This window comes from Marmota monax, unplaced genomic scaffold, assembly GCF_021218885.2.
Source record: "Marmota monax isolate L192 unplaced genomic scaffold, Marmota_monax_Labrador192_F-V1.1 WCK01_AAM20220418_F8-fsc00290, whole genome shotgun sequence".
Lineage (NCBI taxonomy): Eukaryota > Metazoa > Chordata > Mammalia > Rodentia > Sciuridae > Marmota > Marmota monax.
The window spans coordinates 369971-383430 of NW_026692628.1; the positions used below are offsets into that span (position 1 = coordinate 369971).

Sequence of the window (13460 nt, forward strand, 5' to 3'; positions counted from 1 at the left end):
TCCCTGTATAATCTTTAAACAATTTTTACACTTCTCTTTCTTTTTGTATGATTCATTTATAATTGAATCAGTTCAGTTTTAATCCAGGAAGGCATTTTGAATGATGGATTTAAAACTGCTATTAATTTAAGTTTTTAATCAATGAATATCTTACTTCTTTGTAATGTTACCCACTAGCAGTATGTGTTCCAATTTTGTCTGTAACTGTGAAGAAAATGAATATAATATTCCAAGGGCAAAGTTTTAATTACTATGAATAGATTTGGATCAAGTAGATTTATGTAGATTAAGAAAAGGTCTCAGTTCTTCACCATGAATCTGATATAAACTTTGGGTTTTTCATATATAACTTGTTATATTGAGGGCATTTCCTTGTATTCTTATTTCTTGAGTTATTGTTACTGTTGTTTAATCTGTCAAAAGTGTGTTGAATGTTGTAATTTCTACATCAGTGGAAATGGTCGTACTATTGGTGTGATGGTATTTTTTCCTGTTTATTTTGTTAATGTGTTATGTTGATTGGTTTTTATACGTTAAAACATCCTTGCATTCCAGCAGTCAAGTTGGTCATAATGTATAATTTTAATATGGTGCTGATTTTTTTTGTTTGTTTGTTAGTTCTTTGGGTATTCCTGTATAGAGAATGTTTCTTTTTTTCTTTTAACATGTATTTATGTATGTGTGTGCATGTGTATATATATACACACACACATATATGTACATACATACATATACACACACATACATTTAGTTGTAGATGGACACAATACCTTTATTTTATTTGTTTCTGTTTTTTTTTTTTTTAAACGTGGTGCTGGGGATTGAAGCCAATGCCTTGCACATGCTAGGCAAGTGCTGTACCATTAAGCCACCATCCTGGCCCCCAGAGAATGTTTCTTTTTGGAAAGATGGTTGACCAGTTATTAGTCCCACTTTGCTTTGGGCACGGAATTGAACATACACATGCACAAATAGACATATGACAAATGACTACCCCCCTTCCATTTAAATATTTCTTCATCTGTTTATTCATTTATTACCAATATCTTCCACTAGATTGTAATCCCTGCGATGGCAGGAACAATCTTGCTCTTGTTTATACTGCTGCTTTCCTAGTTTTGTTGCCGAAAACTTGGTCCTTGTCTGTGATGCCAATCCAATAATGAGGACATGGTTTTGAGAAAAAGGAAAAAGAAGGTTTTACTGCTTTGCTAGCAAATGAGAAACACAGGGAACTCTTGTCCCAAAGACATGTGATTCTGCCCATCAGCAGGAACCAGGGGGCTTTTAAGAGGTGACTCAAAGGCCACATTCCACATGTTCTCTGTCTGGAGTTATAATTCACTTATAAATGTGGGAGGTAGTCATTTCTGAGATCTTCTGGTACCATCCTCAAAGTCTGAATTATTTCCTTTCTATGGTGGGTATATACTCAGGGACAGATGACTCTGTCTAGGATGGGGAAGAAAGATAATTCTGTTTTCCCTGAGATTTTGGAGGGGGAGAGATTAGGGAGGAGCAGAGAGAGAGAGGAAGAGAAAGAAACATGTCTATTTTAAAAATAAGTTGCAGTGGCAGAGCTGTAAGGATTATATTCAGAGCTTAAAGTGGACCACTGTTTCCTATTTGACACTGGGATATTCTTGAATAAATGAATGTTTTATATTCTCTTGAAAATCCTGCATGATGGTTATTTCTGTCTTTGTTTAGTGGATAAAAGTATTTTATTTTAAGTAATGGTGGTGAATCAGTGATTCTAAGACAAATATATATATATATATATATATATATATATATATATATATATATATGTATGTATTAAGCTCTCCCATGTCCAGGCATTGGAGGTTCTACACCAGACATTGTAGACATAACAGTCCCTAACCTCAAGTAATAACAGTCTGATTGTGGGAAACACAAATAAATAGATGATTACATGGCATAGTGAGTTGTTATGGTCTGAATGTCTCCTCCTAAAATTCACCTGTTAGAACTTAATCTCCATTGTGGTGGTATTAAGTCATATGTGTTTTGGATAATGATTAAATCATGAAGGCTTCAGGTTTATGAAATGATTAGTACCTTATAAAAGGTTTGGAGGGAAGTAAGTAGCTCAAGTCCTTGTGTAGTTTTTTTTTTTGGCCCATCTTCCTTTCTTTTACTATGTGAGAACACCTTGTCTGTCTCTTCCAGTGTATGTAGCAGTAGGTACAGTCTTAGAGCAGCCCTTAACCATATACCAGACCTGTAAGAACCTTGAAGAATCTTGATCTGGAGTTCCTAAGCCTTAGAACTGTGAGAAATAAACTTGTCTCGTTTGTAAATTACCCAATCTATGATATTTTGTTATGGAAGCACAAAACAGAGTAAAACATAAGAGATTTGATAGAGTTATACCAAAAAAAAAAAAAAAAGCCTAAAGGAGTACCATTTGATGATTGTGGGAGGAGAGAAAATACATATCTCCAAGGGGAGTCTTCATAGAAGAGTGATAGTTAGGAGCATAGGCTTTAGCATTAAAAAAGGCTCAGATTTGTTTTGCTGCTTACTAGCCATTGATTTCTAACAAGTTGCTGGTTTCTGTAGCTTAATATTTTTTACTTATAGATATTACATCTGTATTTATCATTTTGTTTTGAGTTTGGATAGTGAATGAGAACATGACCAAGCATTTAAATAGTTACTTTTGTGGATAGAGCTGCTGGAGGTTTGACATGAAAGAGAAGGTTTTCATTTATTTTCAATTCCAGAGCTTTTCATATGCATGTTAAAAGGTAGGGAATACTGTACTTTTTAAGTATGTTAACTATTTTCTGCAGTTAGCAAACATTGGGTACTTAATGCCTCTGGATTATGATAAGTCTAAAAAATACACCACTATTTGTGTTGAAGTGTTTTGTATCTGAAATCTTTTGTGTGTTTACCCTCATTTTAATTTGTCCCCACTATTGCTGTTTCTCTTTTCTACAGTAGTTTTTCCCAAAAGAGTCATTTAAAAGTACTTAGATATTCAAATATTTAAATAAACATTCTAATATTTGGGAATTCTAATTATGAAATTCAAACTTTATAGGAATAACTTAACTTTTTAAAAATAAAGGTAAAAAGCATGCTAGAGCACATTTTATGTTTATTTAATTTTAAAAACTTGTGACTTTTGCTCTTATTAATAGTCGGAAATGACATAAATTTTAGAGTCTGCATGTGTTCTATTAAGAGTTTTCAGTATTTCATTGTTTTATGTAAATGGGACTTCTTAAAATTAGTTGATATATTTTTCATACTGGCATTTGCTATGAAATATTTTTTCTTACAGTATTATATTTTTTCTAAAAAAGCAGCAAATACTGGAACTCTGTCTCCTAGCACGAAAAGATCTTAGATTACCTCTTTTTCTGCAATAAAGCAAACAAGAATTACTTGTAAATAGTATACCTTGTTTTGTAGTCTTATGCTTTGTTTGCCAATATGATTCTATCACTATTTTCCCTTTCATTTTAATTCAATTATTTCCTTCCCGGAAAGTCTCAAGTCTCGGTGCATTTGTAATTGCTTCAAGAGAAAGCAGGTTTTCCTCTCAGCTAGTACAACTTGTCAGCTCGATTGGTTGTTTTTGTGCTAATATTTTTCTTTTTATGATGGGGTACTATTTTTTCTTCAACCCAAATATATTTAAAAATATAGAACTCTCAGTCTATTTCATATTACTGCCAAAGTATTATCCTTTCTTTAATATATGCCAGATAAATTGCTATGCAGCCTTTGAAAATTACTTCACCTTTGTCTCTTCATCTTTAGAAAAACTATTTCACCTTTATCTCTTCATGTTTAGAGTAGAGAGTAGTGGGATTAGATTATATGGTTTCTGAGGTTCTTTGCAGTGATTTATACAATTTTATTTCAAAATAATGGAGATCAGAGTATACTGTGCTTTTAACCTAGTGATGGTTAGGGAGTCTTAGAAATGGTCATAAATTAATGGCATGATTAGTAAGGATCGTCACAGTTTTGTATGTGTGTGAGTATGTATGTACTAACTCAAAAATGAATCAAAATTATGCTATAATGATTTTGACAGTTCACTTTTTATTAACCAAAGAAGACGAACATTAGATAAAATTCTCTTTGGAACTGACAGGAATTCTACTCAACTAATTTAAGCTTAACAGGGTATGTGGGGTATGTAGAGTGGTGAGATAATGGGGGATTTTAATGGCTTATGTAATGAAGAGTGGTAAGAGGTAAAGCAGACCTTGCAGGCCACTAAAACTAGATATTAGGTATTAATACAATCCTCTTCTATCTCTTTTCTTGCATTTGATTTTTATTTTCTCCTTTTGCCAATGAATTTTCTCTTGAGTCAAGGTATGTGATCACCAGTGATTCTAGGCATACCTCCCAGCTTAGTCTTGTGATTAGTGGTCTAACCAGCTAGCTGTTTATAAAAGGTAATATCAGGGAATGACTTTTGATTGACCTTCCCCTGTAACCAGGGGATAGGTATTATTGCCAAAAAGGAGTGATTAGACACCAAGCAAAGATTGCTTAGTAGGCAAACAGATAATAGCCATTATTGGTATTTAAAGGGATCAGTTTGAGCTTACTCAAAAGTAGGGAAAAATTTCCATGGGTAATAATTTATAATATAAAAGAATTATCTTCGTATCATATGCTCTTGTCTTTTACCTAACCCATGTTATAAAAGTCATACTTTTTTTCACATAGGTTAATGTCAGTAGACAGATCCATTTTGGTTTGGATATGTGCCAAAGTGCTATATTATGGCAATTTGAAACTTAATCCATTCTGTTCCAAAAGAAGGACTTTGCTTTGGATTCACCTAGCATTACAGACAGATGATACCTCCTTATGTATGTGCTTGTTATTGTTCTTGTCTCATTTCTTTTAATTTTCCTCTTTCTGTTTATATTTAGATCACATCCCTATGAATTGATATTTACATATTAAAAATGATAAGTAATATGGTTAATGTTTATTCTTGTTATTTTGTTATACAATGTCTAGTTGATGTTTATGTAGGAACTTTGGATAATTTATGAAGCTAACATCAGGCTTTGGCTTCGGTGTTTTACATAACAGATGTAGTTAATTTCAGCCAACATTTGTTGAGTTCCTACTGCGCTCTGGGCACTGGGATTACAAAGAATAAAAACAGATCCCCCAACTCGAACTTGGAAATAAATTTAATTAGAAAATTTCCCACTTTATGCTGATGTTAAGTACTGTGTTTTCACCTTAATAGTTACTTACTTTGTTTTACATTTAAAGATTTACTTGGATGTAATTTGCTAGAGAAAGATAATTATAAGTAAACTTTGATGAGTTCAAAAATTATATACATTCATGAAGTCAGCACCCCAGTGACTCAATGGTAACTACAACAATCTATAACTAAATGCATAATAGTGAGAATATTGGAAAAGGATATTTGTTTCTTCTTCAAGGAAATTTTGCTAACTGTTATTGAAACTATTGTTTCTTCCAGTGAAGAATGGTTTCTCTGATATTCTAACTGAGTGCTAGAAATACTGCTGTATTGAAAGTGAAAATATTTTCTGGTACTAATTTTTATAGTCAATTATTTGAGTTTTAAAAATGCTGGGGGATAGCCTGCTATTCTAAATTATTTTACCAAGTAAAACCACAAGTTTCAAAGAAAATATAGTAGAATTAAATATTATTTATTACTATTTCTTTGTAAGTATTTCTTATGATGCCAAGACTTATTTTTATTGTGGATTCATGTACTTGTCCTAATACTTGCCAAATCTCCTTCTGTTGAGTACAACTAGAGTAAAATCTCCATGAATTAATAGTCATTATGAAATTTATATTTATAGCTTTCTGTAAAGAAAAATATTATGAAAAATTAGTGTGAACATGATTGAAGCTATTATACTAAAGACAGACATCTTTTAAAGTATCTTAAGCATCTATTCCTAAGTATATAATTGATATACTTTAACACTTAACATATATCCTTGTACATATTACATGCTCATTAATTAGTTGAGATTTGTTATTTAGTTTTTAAGATGTTCACATCCATTCATAATTCAACTAAAACAAATCTCATCTTTATCAATGTGATTTTTTCCTGAATATTTTAAAAGCATTTTGAAGTGTTTATATTTTTTAGTGCATTACAGAGTAGTACTGTTTATGTCTTTTAAACATGAGATGATGTATCATTTGTTCATTTTATGACTTTTGGTGGGGAGGGGGATAGTTGGGCTTTGTGGTGCACGCCTGTAATCCCAGTGGCTTGGGAGGCTGAGACAGGAGGATCATAAATTCAAAGCCAGCCTTAGCAAAAGCGAAGTGCTAAGCAACCCAGTGAGACCCTATCTCTAAATAAAATACAAGATAGGGCTGGGGATGTGGCTTAGTGGTTGAGTGCCCCTGAGTTCAATCCCCAATACCCACTCTCCGCCCCCTCCCCCATGATTGGTTTTATTTTAAAACAGGTAATGACATTTCTGAGAGTTTTAAAATTGTCAGCAATTAAAAATTATTACAGTAACTTTTATGCTATTTAAATTCTATTTTCCACCATAGATCTCTATTGCTATACCTCATGACTAATAACATAAAAAAAAAGTTTGTTTCTTTTTTTAATTTTTCAAACTCTTAGGGTTTGGTGGAGTGATTGATAGAGAGACAAGATTTCTTTGTAATAAAGTATTTATTACATAAAGGAACTTTGATGTCATATGTAAATCTTTATTCTTTTAAAGGAAGGTGCATCTGCCCGTAAGACTCAGACTCCTGCAGCACAGCCAGTACCAAGACCAGGTAAAAATATGAATCTGGTTTTCGTTATTTTCCAGAAACTGAAATTTTACTGAGGATACATTGGAAGTTCTTTATTCTTCAAGTTGAATATCAGTTTTACTGAAGCCGACATCAAAACTATGATCATATTCATACCGTGCTTGCTACACTTTGGTCAGAATCATCAATAAATCTTTCTGCTTTTAGCATAGAAACATAAAAAAGCTAAAATAAAAAATGTGCTAAATTGTTTATTTCCCAGACTAACTTATAATATTCTTTACTGAAGGGATAGTTTCCCCAATTTGATTTAAAGGTCATTGATAAAATAGTATGTAACACTAAAATAGCTTTTATAGCACCATACTTTAAAGTTATACATTAAATATTTACTTGAATAAATAGGTATATTTGCGAAGAGTTTAAAATCACTTTAAAAATGAGTTTAAAATTAAGACTGCATTCCTTGTCTCACCAATACTCTATCCTAGGTTCGTGGTAGTATGTGCAAATGTGATTTTTGTTTTTATATAGAAGCACAGCATCATAATTTTACTAGACTGGTGTGCAGCTTTGATGTTTAGAATTTCAGACATCTCTATTATTGAGCACAAAAAGTTCTATAAGCATTTTAAAAATATGTTAAGTAAAGATAGCAGTGAAGTTATTTTTCCTTCTTTTCCTACTACCCCAAAAGAATAATCTTTAAAAATGCATCTAGATACCAATATTGTATCATTATAAGTATTTTGGTTTTTTAAAAATATTTGTTTTATTTTTTATATTTAACCTAACATCAGTGATAGCCTACACTCCTTCCTCTTTAACCTCAGTATGTCGAAAGTCACAAGAAAATGGAAAGTGTTGGAAAAGCATGGGCAAGAATTTTACTAGGTGATATTTCTCATAAATTTGGCAGTGTTAACAGTACAGACTTGGGTATCTTTTTATTCGTTGTACTTTCCCACATGAGCATATTCTAAAATTATGAACATTATAAATATTAATTATTTCTGGATGTGCTTCAGAAGTATGATGTTAAGATTACATGAGACTTATATTGAAATGGTTTTGCAGGCAATTTCACTGTGTTCTTCATCCATACTCTTCTTAGATGACTAGACTGTGTGTGTGTCTCTCTGTGTCTCTCTTTGTCTCTCTTTGTCTCTCTCTCTCTCTCTCTCTCTCTCTCTCTCTCTCTCTCTCTCTCTCTCTCTCTCTCTTTCACAGTGGGTTTGCTTGAAGTCTTTGTCATACCTTTTATTTTGAGGAGAGAAGGAGTGCTCCATCAGCTGGGTTTAATTTATTTCAGATGACAGAACTGTAGATGGCCACACCAAAAGCCATTGTGAGTATAAGGAAGAACAGTTAAATTCAATAGATGATGTTAAAATGCCTTGCATGTATTAGGCCCTTTGCCAGAAACTAGGGTGAGGCTAAAGGAGCTCTTTTCAGGAAGGAAGAAAAAGTGAAGGAAATAGGGATGTAGGAGGGGAATACTACCTATTAAGTATAGAAACATTGTAGAAGCAGTTGAATCATAGACACAGAATTGTTGTTCTTTGGAAGTGTGGGGTAGGGGTTGTGGTTTGTCATTCTAAGGAAGATCACATGAGAAATTCAGAAATTATGTAAAAGGTGAAGAGGATTCTTACCTAGATTGGTGTTCCGTGGTTTAAAATTGTCTCCAGTTGTGGAGTGTTGTTTTTCATGTAATACAATCTACTTGGGGGAGGCTGAAGTAGGAGAATTGCAAGTTTAGGCTAGCCTCAACAATTTAAGACCCTATCTCAAAATAGAATTTAAAGAGGGGCTGGAGATAATGGTTTAGTGGTAGAGTGCCCCTGGGTTCAGTCCCTAGCACTATCAGAATAAATAAATAAAACTTTTCTACTTCACATTTTCTCAAAATCAGCATACATAAGAGAGGAGTAGGGGAAGACATTCTGTTCAAAAGTGTGAGATAAAATGGAAGTTCTTGGGGCTAGGTTCTAATATGATCTTGAGGAAAATAAGAGGTTCTAAGTCTTTTCAACTCTGAATATTCATCATACTTTTTCAATTGCTCTACCAAAGTGCAGTGGAGATTAAATTGATGGAACTTAATCTGAACTGAGTCTCTTAATATTTCAGGTATTCCCTATGCCTATCCATGTAAACTCTCTTCTTCTTTCTGTTTACTCTTGATGACATTATCTGTCCACAATACTTGTCTATCATTCTAAAATAAATTAGTCTTTAGCATTCATTTGTCAATAAGAAATTATTTGAATGGATGCTAGCAATTTGAAATCTTTAATTGTCCTTATTATTTTTGAGAATTTTTTTGTTTTGATGCAGAGATGTTAAGTGCATTTGCTTATGGAGTGCTGACCAGTTTTGAAGGGATATTGGTTGATTTGACATGTTCACTTGTATCACTAGTTTTTAATCGTTAAACAAACAAACAAACATGAATACCCAAAACACACCTGACAGTATAATTTGCAGTAGATGAGGGATTATAGAATTATGTTATTTTGTTAGGTTGGATCTTTTCGAAATTGGGGACTGAACCACCAATTCTTTGGTTGAATGAAGCACCTCAAGCATGGAGTTCCATTTTTGAACGTTTAAAAGTTTTACTTTATTTTTCTGTCAAATGTTTACTTAATTCTGTCATTCCACTTAATACTGTTCCAGGCAAAGCCTATAGGCAAATAAAACATTTTAAACACTTTACAATGAAAATACTATTAAAACTCCCAAACTTAAATTCCTTTAGGAAGTATAATGACCAATGAATAATGTTTAATCCAATTTTTCCAATGGATTAAAAGTTATAAGTCTTATATAGTTATATAGTACTCAGTATTATTTCCCTTGTATAGCTTGATTAAATCTCTTGAACATACTTTTCTTTGTTTTCTAATACATGCACACCCATACTTCCAGCTTTCTTTATTTCTGATTTTTAGATGTTCTGGGGTGAGTAGATCTCCTGCATATTTTATATAATTTTGACTTAGTCATCCAGTTATAATCCAGGTACTGGTTGAAGTACTTCTGTACTCATTGTATACTTTTAAATCTATGTGCTGATGATTTCCAAATTTGTATCTTCAATTAGACGTCTCTTCTTACCTCTGGTATCTTATATTAACTCTCTGTTCTATATTTGGTATACCATAGGCATTTAAAACAATCAAAATAGATTTTCCTTGATATTTTCCCCCAAGATCTCTTATTCTACACTTTCCTGCTTCTTCATAAATAAGTGGCACAACCACCAACTCTTGTTTTTTAAGACAAAAACTTAGATGTTATTATTTATTGTTCATATTTCCTATCCCTTTCCTAATCTGTCAGTGGGGTTCTTGTCTGATTTATCTACAAATATCTACAGATCCTTACTTCATTTGTTTTTCTTTACCCCTACTCAAGATCATCATTTCTCTAGACCATGTATGTTAAACTGTCCAGTTTTAGTTAATAACCTTTTTATTTTTGGCCCTCAAAAGATGAATATAAAAGTTGAGGGTAATATACTGTCATAGTATCTGAATGCATGTTCATCTTTTTAGAAATCCATTGTTGCTGCCTTTTTTCTTTCATTTCGTCTTTTCTTAAACCACATAAACTTTGAGGAACACCCAAATTGTAGATGATTGTAATAGTCCTAACTGAGCTTTCTTCTTTCACACTTGTCCCCCTCTGATCCCTTGCCTGTTTTTTTGTTTTTCTTTTTGAAGAAGCTGTGACATGAAAATCAGATCTCATCATTTTCTATCTTAAAAGTTATAGGCAATGGCACTTTAAATACAAAATTATGCCTGGCATGGTGGCTGCTTGTGGGAGGTGGGAGGATCAAACTACCCAGGAGTTTGAGACCAGCCTGGACAGAATAGTGAGACCCCATCTCAAAAAATGAAAAACAAAATAAATAGAAATTTAATATATACAAAAGTCATTACGTGAATTGGTTCCTCTATTGATTTTTAGCTTCAACTTTTGCTATGCTTTCTTCTCTGTGGTCTATACATTTGCCTTGTTTCATTTCCAAAAGCCCACCAGCTTCTTCCTGCCTTTGACATTTAGCAGACAGTCTTGTGGACAGTTCTTTGCAAGTTGGCTCCTTTTCATCCTTCAAATTTCATTTGAAATTTAGTTGCTTTCTTTTTGGAGGGAGAGGGAGGTGGGATTGAACACAGGGGCACTCAATCACTGAGCCACACCCCCAGCCTTATTTTGTATTTTTGATTTAGAGACAAGTTCTCACTGAGTTGCTTAGCACCTCTCTTGTGCTGAGTCCGGCTTTGAACTTGTGATCTTCCTACCTCAGCCTCTCCAACTGCTGGAATTATAGCCACACACTCTGCTAGTTGTTTCCTCCCTCATTCCTTTCCTCCCTTCCTTCCATGAAGATTGAACTCAGGGTGCTTAATCATTGAGCCACATTCCCAGTCCTTTTTTATATTTTATTTAGGGATAGGGTTTCACTGAGTTGCTAAGTGCCTCACTAAAATAGGTTTGAACTCACGATCCTCGTGCCTCAGCCTCCCATGCCACTGGGATTACAGGCATTCTCCACTGTGCCCAGCTAGTTGCTTTCTTTAAGAGGCTTTTTGTAAAAGCATTCTGTAGGACACTTCTGCCAGTGTCTGTGTTTTGTTCCTTAATGTTCCTTTTGTGTTCGAATTTGTATGATTGTGCTCTGGCTCCCCTGTTTTCCTGAAAAGCTCTTTCAGGGCAAGGTTTATTTTATTTCACATTTATTTTCTATTTAATAATAACTTAGTATGAGTACCTTTTACCTAGTCTCTGAATAAATTTTTAAGTGAAGAATGTCATAATTTGAAAGCAAACAAAGCAACAATGTTAATTTTTCTTGGTTTGCAAATTGTTAGTCATCACAGTTGCCTAAGTATTGGAGTAGAAGCAGAAGCAGTTATCACCAGCTTTAGCTGCAGAGTTCAATAAATGGTGAATATATACTATGACCCAACTAAGGACTTACCATGTGTTATTGTTTTTAAAATTCTATTCTGGTTGTAGAATTGTAGCAGTCTGTTTTTACAGTTGAGGACACTGAGGCTCAGCATAGTTAATCAACTTACCAGGTTAATTTGCCCACGTTAGTTTGTTGTGTTTTTGTCTTCTCATATTTTATTTTGTATTTATATTTATATTTATTTTAGTAAATATTTTCTTAAATTCTTGAATTCATTGTAGACTCCCTCACCACCACTACCTCACCCCCATAAAAGGAAGAAAGAGATCTGTGGCTGAAATTATATTGGTATTTGTTCTTTGCTCCTCCTTTCCCTCTCCCCTTTTCTGCCTTCCATGACATTCCTTATCATTCCTTTTAGTTACACACATTATATCTTCTCTCTCCTGTTTACCTATTCATCTGTTCATCATTTTATTTTTTATTTTTTTATTCTAATTTGTTATATGAGAGCAGAATGCATTACAATTCATATTATACATATAGAGCACACTTTTTCATATCTCTGATTATATGCAAAGTATATTCACACCATTCGTGTCTTCATACGTGTACTTTGGATAATGATGATCATCATATTCCACCATCATTTCTAACCCCATGCCGCCTCCCTTTTCCTCCCACCCCTTTGCCCTATCTAGAGTTCATCTATTCCTCCCATGCTCCCTCTCCCTACCCCACTATGAATCATCCTCCTTATATAAGAAAAAACATTCGGCATTTAGTTTTGTGGGATTGGCTAACTTCACTTAGCATTGTCTTCTCCAGCTCCATCCATTTACGTGCAAATGCCATGATTTTATTCTCTTTTACTGCTGAGTAATATTCCATTGTGTGTGTATGTATGTATGTATGTATATATATATATGCCACATTTTATTTATTCATTCATCTACTGAAGGGCACCTAGGTTGGCTCCACAATTTACCTATTGTGAATTGTGCTACTATAAACATTGATGTGGCTGTGTCCCTGTTGTTTTCTGTTTTTAAGTCCTTTGGGTATAGACCGAGGAGAGGGATAGCTGGGTCAAATGGTGATTCCATTCCCAGTTTTCCAAGGGATCTCCATACTGCTTTCCATATTGACTGCACCAATTTTTGCAGTCCCACCAGCAACATATGAGTGTGCCTTTTCACCTACATCCTCGCCAACATTTATTGTTGTTTGTATTCTATTTTTTAATAATTATTTTTTTGTTGTAGTTGAACACTATACCTTATATTTTATTTATTTTTATGTGGTGCTGAGGATTGAACTCAGGGCCTCGCACGTGGTAGGCGAGCGCTTACCACTGAGCTACAAACCTAGCCCCTGTTTGTATTCTTAAGAGCTGCCGTTCTGACTGGAGTGAGATGAAATCTTAGAGTAGTTTTGATTTGCGTTTCTCTGATTGCTAGAGACGTTGAACATTTTTTCATAGATTTGTTGATTGATTGTATATCACCTTCTGAGAATTGTCTGTTCAGTTCCTTGGTCCATTTATTGATTAGGTTATTTTTTTTTATTTTTAATTTTTTGGTGTTTAGCTTTTTGACTTCTTTATATCCCATAGAGATTAGTGCACTATCTGATATGTGAGAGGTACAAATTTGCTCCCAAGCTGTAGGCTCTCTATTCACTTCACTGATTGTTTCTTTTTCTGAGAAGAAGCCTTTTAGTTTGAATCCATCCA

General features: G+C 33.6%; 1 protein-coding gene across 1 annotated transcript in view; it reads left to right on the top strand.

Annotated features, from left to right (window-relative positions):
* Cdc73 (cell division cycle 73) overlaps positions 1-13460 on the top strand; it is a 118797-nt gene that overhangs the window by 78733 nt on the left and 26604 nt on the right. The window contains exon 11 of the mRNA XM_046446313.2: positions 6759-6816. Within this exon, the coding sequence (XP_046302269.1) occupies positions 6759-6816 (58 nt within the window). The remainder of the gene's footprint in view (positions 1-6758; positions 6817-13460) is intronic.